Below are 17,315 nucleotides of genomic sequence, written 5' to 3' on the forward strand. Positions count from 1 at the left end.
CTGCAAGACGATATGTGACGACAAGACGGGGGAGCGCGTGCTGCAACTCCGGCCACCAGATGCTACGAGCAGCGCCGATGTGACTAACGATGAGGACAATGTTGCAAGCACCTAGGGATGGCGGCAACACGACAGATCATGGGTCGTCGGCCGTGGGTTGTGATCGGTGGCGCGCCACACTAAAACCGACTATGGCGAGGTTGCGACCGGTGGCAGGTCATGCTGCAACCGATGACGGCTTATCTGGCGAACGTCGAGCGACACAGCCATGAGCACGACGGGAAGCGGGGACGCAGACATTACAAGCATGGATAACGCTGCGGCGCGCGAGACACGCGCGTTTTTCCGTGCTAGCGGGTGGAGTGGAACCAGGATATGCTAGGGCAACCAGGACCACCTAGGAGCCAGCGCCGAGATCCAACGGCTGTGGTTGGCCTAATCCTACTTTGCCGAAGCTGACCGATTGGTGGCTCGCGCCAGAGAGCGTCGCCCAAATATTTCGAGGCATTGGCATTTTTTTGGCTTCGCTCTTCTTCCCCCCTTTCTCCTCTTTCCCCACAACCCCGCCGCCGCCGCCGCCGCCGCCGCTCCACTCCAGCCGGCGCACCCCGCCGGCGACCGGCACCGCAGCTCGCGCATGCCCGCCAGACGGCGGATCCACTAACTGGTAGCAAGAATCTGCTCCTTTTCTGATCGATTTCCCCGCCTATTGGGCTGGTCACCGTCTCCCTCTGAAACCCTAGCCACACGGCCATGGGTTCCAGTCCTGCTGCGCGTTCCAATCCCAGCAGGACCGGAAAGCGGGGGGATGCCGTGGGCGGTGGCAATCCACCAAGCAGATCTGCCAAGAAGTCCTCTGCTCTTCTCCCGAAGGGCTGGGTACGAACTCCTCTGCTCTGCTTTACTCATTCAGTTCATTCATATTACATCCGCGTCTCCTCAGCTGAATCCGCCCATGCCTTGCAGAGCGGGACGGCGTCGTACAGATGTTCCCCGCACCTCATCCCGCAGATTGTGGGGCTTCTCAGCGAGGAGCAGAAGGGCTTCGTCAGAAAAATCGGGTTTGGGAGCCTGCTGTCCATGGCAGACTTCGAGATTAACAAGGCCCTTACCTTGTGGCTGGTTGGCAGGTTCAGTTGTGAGACCGAGGCGCTCGAGTTTGAAGGCGGCGTGTCGATTCCGGTCAGGCCGCTCGTCAAGTCTATCCTTGGGATCCCTTCAGGCCCCATCCCAGTCGTGCAGTCTCCCTACAGTCACTTCTCTTCTACTAAAGTGAGGAAGGCAAAGGAACTGGCCGAAGAAATGTGTGGCATAACCGAGGAGGAACCCTTCTGTACAGCCTTCATGATGGTGATACTCGCGATTTATCTAGCGCCAAATACAACCATGCTTGTCAACCGGTCCTTGCTCGGAGCTGCTCAGAAGGTTGGTAACCTCAAACAGATGGACTGGTGCGGTTTCGTTGCTGACTATCTCCTCAAAGGACTCATGGAGTTCAAGGAATCCGATGCACCCTTTGTTCTTCTCAAGGGCTGTGTGCACATTCTGAGCGTAAGAAACATTCCGACCGCACTTATGGAAATTACAAACTGTTTGAATGTGCTGATGTTGCTTGTTTATTTATAAATTTATTTCCTTGAAATGCAGGTCATTTTCATTGATCATGTGAAACATGCTGAATTCCAAGTACCAAACGGCTTTCCACGCTTGCGCGTTGTCAGTACAGCGCATAACAAATGGGTAGCTTCGCATCCCTTTGGTAGCTTGCTGGTAATTACCCATGCACTAAATTCTGCAATCAAATTGTGATACACTATTTATTTGAAACACACCATTCATTATTTTGGGTTTCAAGATCTGATGGGTTTTAACTCTAGCCTACCCCAACTTGTTTGGGACTGAAAGGCTTTGTTGTTGTTGTGCACTATTCGTTATTATGTGACATATGCCTTGTTCAAAATAACGGCATGCTCTATGCTGCTACAAGCATTACCAGTCTTGTAACCCACATCCATCCAATGAGTAGCATTTATTCACCAAATTTTGACCGGTCAAGTTTATTACTTACACGCAATTACATTTGAGTGACCTCTTTCAGAAGTATTTTTCTTTTTTTAAGTTGCATATAATGATTGCTACAGTCAGTAACTTTACGCGTATTCTCATTCATATAGGTACGTCGTCTAGAAGAGTCTGTCTATGCTCCTGTGCTTAATAATGGAAATGGTAACATTGTTGAAGGCGGAGAATGTGCTGATTCTGATACAAATACTGATGCTCTAGCCAATCTGCCTGCTACCGACAATGATCAAAATAACCAGCATCCGGTTTCAGCAGGTCCTGCCAGCTTGTCCATTGTTGTAGCGTTAGAGACATCAGCTCAATCTGCAGGTACAAACCATCTTCACGGGGCCATGGGTTCCAATCCTGCTGCGCATGCTAATCCCAGCAGTAACGGAAAGCAGGGGAGTGCCATGGATGGTGGTAGTCCACCAAGTAGATCTGCCAAGAGGCCCCGGAAGGTACGATCCCGGAATCCCTCCACTCCTCTGCTCTGCGTTTTTCAGTTTACATTACGCCTGAATCTCCTTAGTTGATCCACTCATACCTTGTAGAGCGGGAGCGCGGTGTACAGATGTTCCCCTCGCCTCATTCCGCAGATTGTGGAGCTTCTCAGTGAGGAGCAGAAGGGCTTCGTCAGAAAAATCGGGTTTGGGAGCCTGCTGTCCATGGCGGATTTCGAGATGAACAAGGCCCTTACCCTCTGGTTGGTTGGTAAGTTCAGTTGTGACACCAATGCGCTTGAGTTTGGAGGCGGCTTATCGATTCCGGTGAGGCCACTCGTCAAGTCTGTCCTTGGGATCCCTTCGGGCCCCATCCAAGTCGTGCAGGGTCTCCATGTTGACTATGGTCTCTTCAGTCAGTACTGCTCTGTTAAATTCAAGAACGCCAGGAAATTGGCCGAGGAAATGTGCAGCATAACCGAGGAGGAACCCTTCTGTATAGCCTTCATGATGACGATACTCGCGATTTATCTAGCACCAAATACAACCGTGCTTGTCAACAGGTCCTTTCTTGGAGCTGCTCAACAGGTCAGTAGCCTCAAACAGATGGATTGGTGCGGTTTCGTTGCTGACTATCTTTTCAAAGGAATCAGGGAGTTCAAGGAATCAGATGCACCCTTTGGTTGTCTAAAGGGCTGTGTGCACATTCTGAGCGTAAGAAACATTCCAACTGCACTTACGGAAATTACAAACTGTTTGAATGTGCTGATGTTGCTTGTTCATTTAGAAATTTATTTCCATTCACTGTCCTTGAAATGCAGGTCATTTTCATTGATCTTGTGAAACATGCTGCATTCGAAGTACCAAACCGCTTTCCACGCTTGGGCTTTGTCACTACAGAGCATAACAAATGGGTAGCTTCACATCCCTTTGGTAGCTTGCTGGTAATTACTCATGCACTGAATTCTGCAATCAAACTGTGATACGCTATTTATTTGAAACACACCATTCATTATTATGGGTTTCGAGATCTTGTGGGTTTGAACTCTAGCCCACCCTAACTTGTTTGGGACTGAAAGGCTTTGTTGTTGTTGTACACTATTTGTTATTATGTGACATGCCTTGTTCAAAATAATGGCATGCTCTATGCTGCTACAAGCATTACCAGTCTTATAACCCACACCCATCCAATGAGTAGCATTTATTTACCAAATCTTGACCAATCAAGTTTATTACTTACACGGAATTACATTTGAGTGACCTCTTTCAGAAGTAATTTTCTTTTTCTTAAGTTGCATATAATGATTGCTACAATCAGTAACTTTACGCGTATTCTCATTCTAGGTACGTCGTCTAGAAGAGTCTGTCTATGCTCCTGTGCTTAATAATGGAAATGGTAACATTGTTGAAGGCGGAGAATGTGCTGATTCTGATACAGATACTGATGCTCTGTCCAATCAGTCTGCTACCGACAATGATCAAAATAACCAGCATCCGGTTTCACCAGGTCCTGGCAGCTTGCTCATTGTTACAGGGTTAGAGACATCAGCTCGATCTGCAGGTACAAACCATTATAACTGACTCCTATTACATTGTCTATAGCCAGGTTATAAAAGATATTACACGAGCATTTTCAACCATTAATTGACATGTCATGTATGTAACATGCTATAAATTATGTATTGTATTCTCCTGACTCTGTTATCCTTGTACAAATCTCTACATTCAGAAGCTTGCCTAAAAGATGTAAAACACATAGCCATTAATCGAAAACAATTCTTTTTCTTCAACATTGGTTATATGTATCTGAGACAAAATTCTTCCATGTATTGATGTAACTTTTGCAGAACACATTATTTTTCCAAGAAGTGGCGAGCAATTGCAGTCTGCTGGGCCTTCTTCTGAACCGTATTCTGCACAAGTTTGTCGACGCCATATTCTTTGAATTGCGCAGAAGAAACATCTGTAGATTGTGGGTACCAATTCATGATGTGATGTTTTTCCTTTGCAGATTCCAAACGGGCTGGAGGTTCTTGCGGCTGCTGCCGAGAGCAGGAACAGGGATTCACCGTCGACGATGGAGAAGCATGATCGGAGCGCCAAAAGGGCAAGGGTGGAGCCGCCCAATAGTGGGCAAATGGTGCGAGCTGGAGAAGCCACCATAAGGATGGACATGAGTTTGTTTAGTTGCCGCGTCTGCTCCCACCCCGTCAAGCCCCCTGTCTTCCAGGTTAATTTCTTTCTCCAATATGCTCAATTAATTTCTGTCCATTCAGCTGAGGTCTGAGGATGGCAGTATCTGATACAATTTTGTGCAGTGCAATGTCGGGCATTTAGCTTGCGGCAGATGCCTTGCGGAGCTCCCCGACGAACAGTGCCAGATGTGTGAGCACGGCGGTGACTTTAGCCGCTGTCCAGTGATGGACGACGTCGTCCTGTCGAGCACGATGAAGTGCTCCCACGAAGGCTGCCACATTTACGTCCCCTACCACGAGCTCGACGACCACCAGAGCACGTGCCCACACGGGCCCTGCTTCTGCACGGAGACCGGCTGCAGCTTCGCCGGCGCACCGGCGGCGCTCCTCGGCCATCTCGCCGCCCTGCACTCAATGCCAGTGCACAAGGTCCACTACGGCAGTGTCCATCAGCTCCGGGTGTCGGAGCCACGGTTCCTGCTCCACGCGGAAGAGGACGACAGCGCGTTCCTCCTGGCCGTGGGCGTGCTCGGCATGGCCACCGTCGCGTCCGTGGTGTGCCTCAGAGCGGGAGCATACCCAGAGCCGCGATACGCGGTCAAGCTCTGGGCGAACGGTCCGCCGCTACCGAGCAGCGCGGCGGGCAGCATTCTGCTGGACATGCAGGCGGTGACGAGCATCGCCAGGCCCGGCGAGGTGGCGGTGGAGGAGCTGCCGTCGTTCCTGATGGTGCCGCCGGCATACCTGGTTGACTGTGGGGCGTACAAGGAGGTGTCCCTCGACGTTCGCATTGACAGGATGTGACATGGCCCAGTGCTGATGCAAGTAGTAGTATTTTTCATCATTTCTTCATGGGATGTAATCGCTGCTTAGATGCGACTGCTGATGGAAGTAGGTGACACTAATTAAACTTCCTAGCCTGTAGTAGGTGACTTGTCTGGTTTCCCAATGCATCAACAAAAAATGTTGATGCCTTGTGCTGGAAAGTGAGAGGCCTGAATTGTTCTGACCATTGTTAGTGCCACCCAATGTCAAATAGAATAGTGCCTCTTCCACCAGCTTAAGCGCACGCCTTTGTCCCTTCTCTCTTGGAACAAGAATCTTTTGTCTAATGCTAATAGCATCTACAGCCGGATACACCTAATGTGTGGCCCCTCAAACGTTCACATTTCAAATTTTGCTAATTAGTAAACCTCAAGTCCATATAAACACATGCGACATGAACTATCTCTACGATGCAACAACAATCGTTTGGCTACTACATCAGCACGTGCCTTTGGAATTGGATTACCTACGTACTAGCTATGGACAAAGATTATAGACGTCTGCCCTTGCCGTCTTTCTCGCGGAAGCAGCGCTCGAAAACGCAAAATGGATCAAGCCGGATCTGCTCATTGCCGAAGCTGTCCGACACATCGCTGTTCTCCTTCTCTTTCAGGTAGCCTGTGTTGGAAATATGACCTAGTAGCAAATAATAAATTTTATTATTCATTTCCATGTTCATAGGTATGTTTATGTTCGTGTTATAATTGCGATTGTCCTTAAGTCTGTATATTGAAGAGGCTCATAGAAAACCCTATGTGCATGTGTGAATAATAAACGGTAATATAGATTCCTAGTCATGCCTTTAAGACTAGCTCAAGTGTTACATGATGATTACGTTTTCCTGGCCGACTAAATTATTGTCATACTATGAGATCCTTTCGTCAATGGTTTATAAGACATAGAAAGTTAGACGTTTGCATATTCCTTAAACCACCGAATTTCTTCATACTTGCTTCGTGAACTTTGAGGTTTGTTATATGTCATTTGTAATTGGGTTGCTATTACGGCGGCTTACAAGTTCACGAAAAAGTATGACAAGGGACTAGATAGGTTAAAATTTTGATTTGCTCCTCCGACGATGATGATATATTCTTGGGGTCCTCTCGGTGTCACGGTATACATCATCGGCTAGCCAGACACATCGTGATTTGATCACGTGGATGCTAGAACATGGAATGAGAAAAGAGAACAAAACCAATAACGAGAAAACTTGCATAGTGAACAAATTGTCGATTCACAGGGATGCTGATAAATCTCACCTCACGTTTTTGTAGCATATTGCTAAGCAACAGGAATAGCACACGATAACTAAAGGTTCATTCAAATATATATTTGTGTGAGTATAGAGGTCAATATAGATGTCCACAGTTCCACTATTGATCGTCTATCAAAAAGTTTCGCTCGTATCTATATTTTACCGTACCTATAGGATCACACGCTTAAGGCCTGTTCGGGACAGAGAAAAAAACGTAGGAAAACCAAAGGAAAGCCATTCCTAAGGAACTGCTCCCTTTTCTACCGTTCAGAACAAAGGAATCTTTTGTTACCGATCCGCAAGAAAGTTTTCTGGGCCAGCCAATTTTTTCGCGCAGGCCCGAGACAGTGGAAGGAAAAGGGCACCGAACCATGCATCACATCGGCTATAAAAATTGTTGATCTGTACACATCGAGGCCACACAGGCAGCATGCATCAAACATTTAAAAATCTATGCAGGGGACCGACATCTGTTGATTTCGTGGGTTTCTTGTCCTACAAAGTTTTATTTTCCCCTGTTTTGCATCTCACTTCCTTTCCATTTCCCCTATTTTTGTTCCAAACCTGTGTTTTCAATCCCTTTGATCCGAACACAGCCTCAAGTGTCATATATCTGCTGAGTACTAGAAAAGGAGTCTTGAGAGAAAGTCCAGAAAGTCAACGGAAAAGTTTTGAAGACACCGAAAATGTTTCAGAGGGAAAACCAAAAATTGCTCCAGAGTAAACCATCAAGCCAGAAAAGTTTTGAAATGCGTCCGGAATTTTCAGAGGGGTGCCAAAAAAGTTCTGGAACCTCCCGAAATATTCCTGGAGGGGACACTCGCGCCAAAACACAATTGTTCCTAAAAGGGGGAGAAGGTTCCCCTTTTCGTGTGGGGGCTTAGTTTTGGGTGGCGCGCGCAGCCCCATTTTGGTGGAAGCTTGTTGGCCCCATGGTTCTCTAAAACCAAGATATTTCATGGTGAATTTCCCTTGCACCGACGGTGAAAAGATAACACCTCCACTCGGCAAGTTCAGTGCATATCTTCCATCAGGAGTGGCATCTAGCAGCAATTACATTACACCAGTGTATTTTCCATGAAGAAATTATGCCCCAGATCACACCCTGTCAATGCGAACGTCGAGGGACACCTCGGACGCCTCAGATCCAACCAGATATGTAGGCGGCACCATCAAGAAAGACGGCAGCTCCTCCACGGCCACCTCGCCGGGCCTGTTGCTGTTCGTCACCGCCTTCAAGTCCAACAAAATGCTGCCCGCTGCGCTGCTCGGTGGCGGCGGACCATTCGCCCGGAGCTTGACCGCGTGTCGCGGCTCTAGTGATGCTCCCGCACAGATGCACACCGCAGACACGACGGTGGCCATGTCGAGCGCGCCCACGGCCCCCACAGCCAGGAGGAACACACTGTCGTCCTCTTCCACATGGAGCAGGCACCGTGCCTCCGACAACCGGAGCCGGTGAACATTGCCGTACTGGACCTTCTGCACTGGCACTGAGTGCACCGCAGTGAGGTGGCCAAGGAGCGCCACTGGAGGGCCGCAGAAGCCGCAACCGGGCTCCGTGCAGAAGCAGGGCGCGTGCGGGCACACTCTCTGGTGGCCGTCAAGCTCGTGATAGGGGACGTAGCTCTGGCAGCCGTCGTAGGAGCACTTCATCTCGCTCGACAAGACGACGTCGTCCATCACTGGACAGCGGCTAAAGCCACCGCCGTGCTCGCAGATCGGGCACTGTTCGCCGGGGAGCTCCGCGAGGCATGTGCCGCAAGCTAAATGCCCGACATTGCACTGCACAAAATTGTATCAGATACTGCCATCCTCAGACCTCAGCTGAATGGAACAGAAAATTATTCGAGCATTCTTTGAGAAAGAAATTAACCTGGAAGACAGGGGGCTTGACGGGGTGGTAGCAGACGCGACAACTAAGCAAACTCATGTCCATCCTTATGGTGCCTTCTCCGGCTTGCTTTACTTGCCCACTGTTGGGCAGCTCCACCCTCGCCCTCTCGGGTGTCCGATCGTCCTTCGGCGAACCCCTGTTCCTTCCCAAAGTGGCTTCTGGCGCAAGCTGCATCTTCTCCACAATCTGCAAAGGAACCAGGCGGGAACACAGAAGTGTCGAATTGGAAACCATAACATAGTGTAATTCAAAAAATAATGTCACAGAAGTGAAGTGTCAACAAACTTGTGCAGAATACGGTGAAGAAGGCCCAGCAGACTGCAATTGCTCGCGGCTTCTTGGAAAAACTACGCATTCTTCCAAGAAAACGGACCCCTCAACTCTGTGAGTGTTAAATGAATACACTGTAGAATTATGTGCAAAAGAAAAAAGAATACATGTTACAATTTTGTCTGAGATATACAAACATAATGTTAAAGAAAACAGTCGTTTCCATTTCATGAATATGTAGAGATCTTGTACGAGGGTAACAAAGTTGAAGAATACAGAGTTTACAGCATGTTACATACATGTTGTTTGGGACAAGCCTTGCCAATTAATGGTTGAAAATGCTTGTGTAATATCTGTTATAACCTGGCTATAGATAATGTAATAGGAGTAAGTATCTGGTTTGTACCTGCAGATCGAGCTGATGTCTCTAACGCTACATGTTCAACACTGGCCAAGCTCGTTATATCAGGGGTTGTTCTGGCAGTGCCAGGGTAGGCTGCAATCGGTTGCGGGTTATTTTGATGGGTGACAGTGATAGCAAACTGATTGGCCAGAGCATCAGTATTTGTATCAGAATCAGCACATGTTCCGCCTTTAACAATGCTACCATTTCCCATGTTATTGAGCACGGGAGCATAGACAGACTCTTCTAGACGACGCACCTATTTGCATCAGAATGAGCATAAAGTTACTGATTGAGCAAACATTATATGCCACTTCATAAAAAGAAAAATACTTCTGAAAGAGGTCACTCAAATGTAATTCCGTATAAGTAATAAACTTGATCGGTCAAGATTTGGTAAATAAATGCTACTTGCTGGATGAATGTGGGTTACAAGACTGGTAATGCCTGTAGTAGCATAGAGCATGCCATTATTTCGAACAAGTCATATGTCACATAATAAAAAGCAGTGTATCACAGTCAGTTTGATTGCAGAATGTAGCGCATGAGTAATTACCAGCAAGCTACCAAAGGGATGTGAAGCTACCCATTTGTTATGCTCTGTAGTGACAACGCCCAAGCGTGGAAAGCCGTTTGGTACTTCGAATGCAGCGTGTTTCACAAGATCAACGTAAATGACCTGCATTTCAAGGACAATGAATAGAAACAAAATTTATAAATAAACAAGCGACATCAGCACATTCAAACAGCTTGTAATTTCCACAAGTGCGGTCGGAATGTTTCTTACGTTCAGGATGTGCACACAGCCCTTTACAAAAACAAAGGGTGCTTCCGATTCCTTGAACTTCCTGATCCCTCTGAAGAGATAGTCAGCAACGAAACCGCACCAGTCCATCTGTCTGAGGCTGCCGACCTGCTGAGCGGCCCCAAACAAGTACCTGTTGACAAGCTTGGTTGTGTTGGGTGCTAGATAAATCGCAAGGATCACCATCATGAAGGCCATACAGAAGGGTTCCTCCTCGGTCATGCCGCGCATTTCCTCGGCCAGTTTCTCGGCGTTCTTCCCTTTAAGACAGCGGTACCGAGTGCGGAAAGCGTCGCCGACGTGGAGGCCCGCCACGACCTGGATGGGGCCCGCAGGGATCCCGAGGACGGACTCCACGAGCGGCCTCACCGGAACCGACACGCCGCCTTGGAACTCGAGCGCCTCGGTGTCGCAGCTGAACCTGTCGATCAGCCACAGGGTAAGGGCCCTGTCCATCTCAAAATCTTCCATGGACAGCAGGCTTCCAAACCCAATCTTTCTGACAAAGCCTCTCTGCCTATCGCTGAGAAGCTTCATAATCGGTGGGATGAGGTGCGGCGAGCACCTATAGGCCGTGTCGCCCTACACACAAGGTAGTATGAGTGAGTGGATTAAACAAGCAACTTACTGAAGGGATTTACTCTAGATGTGAGCTGAACTGAACTGAGCTGAACTGAATAAAGCAGAGGGATTTGCTGAACTGAATCCGGTCCAGCACATTTGGATGCGGGAAGAGGAAAAGGGGAGGGATTTACCTTCCGGCGGGACTTGTTGGCGGAATTGTAGTGCCCCCGCTTTCTGCTCCCGCTGGGATTCGCAGGCGTGGCGGGATTGGAGCGCATTGCTGCCTGCGTAGCTAGGGTTCGAGGTCGGGATTGTGGGCGGCCAACCGGGGGCGGAATCGAGCAGAAAAGGAGCGGATTCTCGCTGCCAGTTAATGGATCCGCCGTCTAGCAGGCAGCGGCGAGCTGCGGCGCCGGTCGCCGGCGGCTGGAGTGGAGTGGAGCGGCGCGGCTGGGGAAGAAAAGGGGGAGAGGGTTCGTGGCGAAGGGAGAAATTGCCTTGTCTCGAAAAAATTAATTTGGACGACGCTCTGCCTCGGCCGACCGGCGCGAGCTCAGATCGGCCAGCTTCCGCACTGCACGATTAGGCCAACACGCCAATTACAGCCGTTGGATCTCAGCTCCTACATTAGTTGTAAAAACGTCTTACATTATGGGACGGAGGGAGCAGAACTAAACTGTGGATACTGGAGCACATTAATTCAGGTTGCGCACAAGCATAATGATGGGTTATAAACCCAGAATTTACATGTCGGAGTCGGACCTAGCTAATCCAGCCTCTTAAACACCCACAGGTGCGTCTGGACGTGTCCACTGGTAGTCATCGGTCACCAAAAACCATAATTACCACATTTTGTGATAAGTTGTCGACATATCGCACACCTTCGATGGTACATGGGCCGGCTCACTTTGTCTTTTTTTTTACCGGTTTTGGGAAGCTTTCAGAAGGTTCCTAAACCGTTTTTTCTGGTTTACTATTTTTTTTCCTTTTTTCCTTTTCTTATTTTTTCTTTTAAAGTTTTTTTAAATTTTTTACAAATTTCAAAAAATACTCAAAATTTGTGTGCATTTCCAGAAATGTTTGGATTTTAAAAAGATGTTCAAAGTTTAAAAAAAATTGTGTTTTGCAAAAGCTGTTTGAAGTTTTCAAAAAAAATGTTTAACTTATATCATTATTAATTCTCATCCTATTCTTTATTTGTTTAATTCTGCTTCTATCGTAATATGGAGTTGTACTCATGCACTTAGGTCCTTAACTTATATCCTATTTCAATTGTGACGCAAATACTCAAAAATGAGAAAAGGGCATGTCAAATTTCAGACCTGGGTCAATTTCATCTAAATTCAACTAAGTTCAATGGAGCTTTTAATTATACCCCAATGTTTAGATGCATGAATGCAATGCACATTTGAAAGAAAAAATAACCCCCGCTCACTCTCTGAACCACGGGACATTACAACACTGTGCGTCGTCTTCTCATCTGTTGGCCTTGAGACACCTCCATTTGAGTTATGTTTGCTCCCACACTTGGTGTTTTCCTTTTGTATGATGAGTTTCTTCCATGTTCGGGTCCATTCCGCAACATTCGACTAGCTTCATGTTAGCCGGGGAGCCCGTGAGGATGGTCGCCTTGGATTCATCTGGCTGGGATCTGTTTGATCGCCAGACCCTCTGTGTCGCCATCCAGAATTCCACTTTCAACAACTTTTGGTCACTTCCACCAAATTTCAGTCGGTTTGAAACAAAATTTTGGTGTCAATTTAAACAAAATTCCGAGTCATTCTCACTTTTAGCAATTCTAGAGTTGATTTTCTTTTTTTAAAAAAGTGTCATTTTCAACAAATACGGTGGAGCGCAGCAGCCCAGCGTGTTGGAGCACCATATAAGGTTGAGCTCGAACGTGTTGGACCGGGCTGCACCGCAGGAGATTGATAGGAGGGAGACGTGTGAGGTGCCGATAAAGCATAGGGATTACCCCTAAAAAAAAGAGATAAAAGCCTTGGGATTCTATCCATCCGTCGTTGCTCTTCCTGAGCAAGGCAGGCCACGTATCCCTCGCCATGGCCATGGCCACCAAGCTCCAATGGTGGCCACGGCTCCTCCTGCTCACCCACTCTGCCTTCTTCCTGCTCAGCCACGCGGCCTCCTTGCCATGGACACTCGACAACGTCTCCGGCCTCCACCCTGTGGTGCTGCTGCCCGGCAGCACGTGCAGCCAGATCGAGGCCCGCCTCACGGACGCCTACGAGCCGCCGTCGCCGCTCTGCGCCGCGCATAAGGGCGACGGCCAGTGGCACCGGCTATGGAAGACGGCGGCTGCTCCTGACGCCGACGCCCCGTGCTTCGCCGATCAGTTTAGATTGGTCTACGACGATGCCGCCGGCGATTACCGCAACGCGCCCGGCGTCGAGACCCGCGCCGTCTCCTTCGGCTCCACCCGCGGCTTCCTCGCCGACGACCCTGCCGACAAGTAAAGTAATTACGCAACTGCTGCAGCACCATCATCAGCGATTGATTTGGTAATTTTGGTGTTGCCTGACACTGGCAGGGAGCTCTGCATGGGGAAGCTGGTGGAGGCGTTGGAGCGAGCGGGGTACCGCGACGGCGAGACCCTCTTCGGCGCGCCCTACGACTTCCGGCACGCGCCCGCCCCGCCGGGGACGGCCAACAGGGAGGTGTCCCGGTTCCGGCGGCGGCTCCGGGAGCTGGTGGAGCGCGCGAGCAGGACGAACGGTGACAAGCCGGTCATCCTCGTCTCGCACAGCCAGGGCGGCTACTTCGCACTCGACTTCCTCAACCGGAGCCCGCTGCCGTGGCGCAGGAGGTTCGTGAAGCACTTCGTCATGGCCTCCACGGGCGCCGGCGGGTTCGTGCTGCTAATGCAGACCCTCCTTCCCTCGCTGCAAGTGAGGATGATCTTCCCCGGCACTCTCTCGGCACTGCCGTCCCCCGTCGCTTTCGGCGACGACACGCCGCTAGTGGTCACTACGAACCGGAGCTACGCCGCGCGTGACATGCCGGCGTTCCTCGCGGCGGCGGGGCTGCCGCCACAGGCGGTATGGCTCTACGAGACGCGTGCGCTTCCCGTGGCGCTGAGCCTCGGGCCACCGCTAGTGCCCATGACGTGCGTCAACGGCGGCGGCGTGCCGACCGTGGAGAAGCTCGTCTACCCGTGCCCTGGCGGCCTCGGCGCGGCCCCGGAGGTGGTGTACGGAGACGGCGACGGCGTCGTGAACTTGGCGAGCATACTTGCGCTGGACACGGTGATGGGTGGAGACCCGAGGCAGGAGCACTACAGGTCCATGAGGATCGCCAATATGTCTCACCTTGGTGTTGTCTCGGACGCTCTCGCCCTCGAGCGTTTGCTTGGTGAGATCCTTTACGCAGCTACACCCGCCGTAGATGCGCGTGCGATGTAGCGAACATAATTGAGCTGTGACACACCCGCTTTTAGCCTAATTTTGCAATAAAAAACATCTCCGCTGTGAGGTTTTTGATCCGGTTCTCCTTGTCAACTGCATCCACTCTTTCCTATGAATTGCGAGAGCTCCTGACCCTCTAGCTTTTGCCCCCCAAAAATGTGATGCATCCCCTTGGCTGCTGCATAAATGTTTTTCCGGAAACAAAATGCACAACATTTGTTTCTTATTTGTATCTTGTCCCAAAGAACCTCATGAGCATTTTGTTCTTTAATTACACAATTTTTGTTTTGCAGATTCTTTTTGGAATTTCGATTATATCTAAATAGTGGTCTCTCTGCTGCAGCGAACCCCTCCCGCGACCCCCGCGCCACCCTCCCTGGTGGCGGCGGGAAAAACCTAGCTCGCAACCACCGCCTCCCCTCCCAAGTCCCAGCCCCTTGGTGGCGCGGCGGCGACGCTATTTCTTCCCCCGATCTATGGCCATGCTCCAAGGCGGGGACAATTTGGTACGTTTTTGGTGGTGCCTCTCAGCGGTGGCTGCCTCTTGCGATGCGCCGGCCTGGTGTTCGGTGGGCGCCGTGTTATTGCGGTGGGCTTCTTGCGGATGCGGCTCTGGACCTAGTGATGTTGGACCTCCGGTTGCCGATGTCTCTCCCGACACGGTGTCGGCCCAACGCTCTAGAGGCTGCTTCTCCTATAGTTCCTGATGACCTTGCCCCCGTCTGCCCGGATCTGCGCTCCCTCTAGTTCCTAGCTTGTCGGCGTCGTCGGTCATCACGTCCCCTGCATTGGCGCCCTCGCCCCACGCCTCCCCAAACCCGGCCACCTTGTTGCACCGCCCCCGTCATGTTCAAGGCCCTTGTGTTTGGCGTGGCTCCCCTTCTTGGTGGTGGTTTTCGACCTACGTTTGTCAACCAACTCCCGGTTTCTGATCCGTTGGCTATGGGATTGCTCAGACCTAGGTCAAGGAGAAATCCCTCCTCAACTTACCAGTGTTGACAGTGGCGACACTCGTGAGTGTCGTCCCCTTCTTGGAGACATTGTCATCGCCTCTCTATAAGCCCCTCTTTGAGCACTACGGAAACCCTAGGTTTGATTCTTCAGATCGGACGACAGCGGTCGCTCAATGTCGTCTTGTGTGCTCACGACGTCCCATGTGTTATACTTGTGGATGTAGGGCGTCATGTAGGTTCGGACTGCCCCTCAAGCTACAAGGGTGTAGCTATGGTGTTTGCTTGTTCGGGCTGAGCACATCCCGTCTCTCTTGTCTCCCTGCTCTGGGCACCGTGTTCACGCCTCCTTGTGATCATGCATGTGTTGTACCCTCACTTGCACTCATTCTCTTTCCTTTTATTAATTAATGGAGATACACAAGCTTTGTGCATTCACAAAAAAAGATTGGTAAATAGTTGAGCACTCTTAGAAGTTTGTGGAGGGGGAAGATTGACCGAATAGTTGATTCACGCTGCATTTACGATCCCCTCATTCACTCCAGTCTGACAAAAAAAAAAGGGGGGGATTCACAACATTTTCCTTCATGCCAAAGAAAATAAAAATGTCACAGAAGAATCTGCGCATAGCTGCATTACTAGTGCTTAGGCCATGTGTTCGATGAGAACATTCCTGCTGCCCTTGTTCAGCTGCATTGCTACTGATGAGAAGGCGTGTAGCTTAACAAGCCCACACAGTTCATAGTCTCATACACTCATACTACTAATCTACCACTGAACCAAACTGTTCATCATACTACTAACTGATATTGCATCAAACAAGTTTACCATCAGATACTTCAGTCACTGCATCCGCCTCGGCGTCCTGGCCTGCGGTGTAGTAGTTGACTTGGGACTTTGGGAGCGCCGCCGGCACCGGCAGCAGGTCGGATCAGATCGACCCGGAGGCTGAGCGTGAGCGTGTCGCCGGAGATCAGCTCCTGGGGCACCGCCAGGAACATCCCCTGCCCCGGCGCGGGCGCGCCGGTGGACAGCGCGCTGCTGCCCACCGCGGAGGCCATGAGGACCAGGTTGTCCTTGTCGTCCCCCGCCTGGCGCTCCACGGAGAGCTTGCAGCGGAACCGGGGCGCCGCCGCGGCCTCGCCGTCCGGCCTGACGCAGAGCAGCGACACGGCGCTGGCCGCGCCGAGCGGGCCCAGGGACAGGAGGAACAGGCTGCGGTCCTCGTCCCCGACGAGCGCGTGCCAGCGGTGCGCCAGGGAGAAGCTCAGGTTCCAGGCCCGGCCGTAGCGGACCGTCACGGCGGGGCGCTGGTGGCCGGCGGCGAAGTGGCCGAGCAGCGCCGCGCGGGAGCCCACGAAGGCGCACCCGGGCTCCGGGCAGGAGCAGGGCGCGCACTGGCACGCGCGCTGGTGGTCCGCGGCGTCGTGGTACACCACGTAGCGCTCGCAGCCGAACACCTTGTAGGGGCAGGGCACCTTGACGGCGCCGACCACGACGTCCAGCTCGCCGCAGTGGGCGGTGGCGCGGCTGCAGAGCCCCGCGTGGCCGGCGCGGCAGAAGCAGCACACCACGTGCCCGGCGGCCTCGCACTGCGACAGGAAACCCGAATCATCCATCAGCTTCCTCTCGAATTTTCTTTCTTGTGCTTGCAAAGAAATCCTTGCTCTCAAAATGCGAGATGCAAAGAGGGTTTTCTTGGTTCTTCCAGGAAGAATTTCAACTTGCATAAATTCTGCTTGCGAGACAAGAAGATAGATGACGAATTTCCTCCAGATAAACACACTAGATTTATACTCACGGCCCGGCCGCGTCAAATCAAAAAGTGAGATGGAACAAATTCGTGATCTTGGCAGACAAACAGAGTCATGGATCTCTATGGTGAGAGAAGAGGAGAGGAGAGGAGAAATCACCTTGAAGACGGGGGGCTTGAGGGGGAGGAGGCAGGCCTGGCAGTGGAGCAGCGCCACGTCCATTCTCACGTCGATCTGCGCCGGCGCCGGCGCCGATGCCACAGCACCTCCGTCCTGCTCCTGCATCATCATCACCTCTCCCTCCTCGCACTCCGGCTTCGCCTCCTCCTCACTCGTCACGCTCTTGCCGCAGCTCTCCGCACCCTCCATCGTTATTATTTCTGGTTGCAGCGTGTGTGTGTGTTAGGTGATGATGCAGTAAAAATGGAGAAACTGGAGGGGCCATGGCTGCCACTGCGAGTCAGCAGAGCA

General features: G+C 50.9%; 3 protein-coding genes and 1 pseudogene across 3 annotated transcripts; 2 read left to right on the plus strand and 2 right to left on the minus strand.

Annotated features, from left to right (window-relative positions):
* Positions 1-478: 478 nt before the first annotated feature.
* Positions 479-5,763, plus strand: LOC123059876 (uncharacterized). Its single transcript, XM_044482409.1, has 10 exons — positions 479-879; positions 967-1,551; positions 1,648-1,770; positions 2,175-2,522; positions 2,616-3,218; positions 3,326-3,448; positions 3,849-4,065; positions 4,352-4,425; positions 4,516-4,734; positions 4,823-5,763. Exons 1-10 carry the CDS (start codon positions 754-756, stop codon positions 5,501-5,503), a joined length of 3,099 nt encoding a protein of 1,032 aa, XP_044338344.1. The 5' UTR covers positions 479-753; the 3' UTR covers positions 5,504-5,763.
* Positions 5,764-7,715: 1,952 nt separating this feature from the next.
* On the minus strand, positions 7,716-11,211 carry LOC123059877 (uncharacterized). The gene is made up of 7 exons (XM_044482410.1): positions 10,910-11,211; positions 10,137-10,736; positions 9,906-10,028; positions 9,353-9,608; positions 8,962-9,080; positions 8,656-8,862; positions 7,716-8,564 (listed from the first exon to the last, which is right to left on the minus strand). The coding sequence occupies exons 1-7, from the start codon at positions 10,994-10,996 to the stop codon at positions 7,878-7,880; spliced, it is 2,079 nt and encodes a 692-aa protein (XP_044338345.1). The 5' UTR covers positions 10,997-11,211; the 3' UTR covers positions 7,716-7,877.
* Positions 11,212-12,640: 1,429 nt separating this feature from the next.
* Positions 12,641-14,414, plus strand: LOC123059878 (lecithin-cholesterol acyltransferase-like 1). Its single transcript, XM_044482411.1, has 2 exons — positions 12,641-13,188; positions 13,267-14,414. The coding sequence occupies exons 1-2, from the start codon at positions 12,779-12,781 to the stop codon at positions 14,135-14,137; spliced, it is 1,281 nt and encodes a 426-aa protein (XP_044338346.1). The 5' UTR covers positions 12,641-12,778; the 3' UTR covers positions 14,138-14,414.
* A 1,169-nt stretch (positions 14,415-15,583) lies between these two features.
* On the minus strand, positions 15,584-17,315 carry LOC123059879 (E3 ubiquitin-protein ligase SINA-like 10; annotated as a pseudogene).

This window comes from Triticum aestivum, chromosome 3A (genome assembly GCF_018294505.1).
Source record: "Triticum aestivum cultivar Chinese Spring chromosome 3A, IWGSC CS RefSeq v2.1, whole genome shotgun sequence".
NCBI lineage: Eukaryota > Viridiplantae > Streptophyta > Magnoliopsida > Poales > Poaceae > Triticum > Triticum aestivum.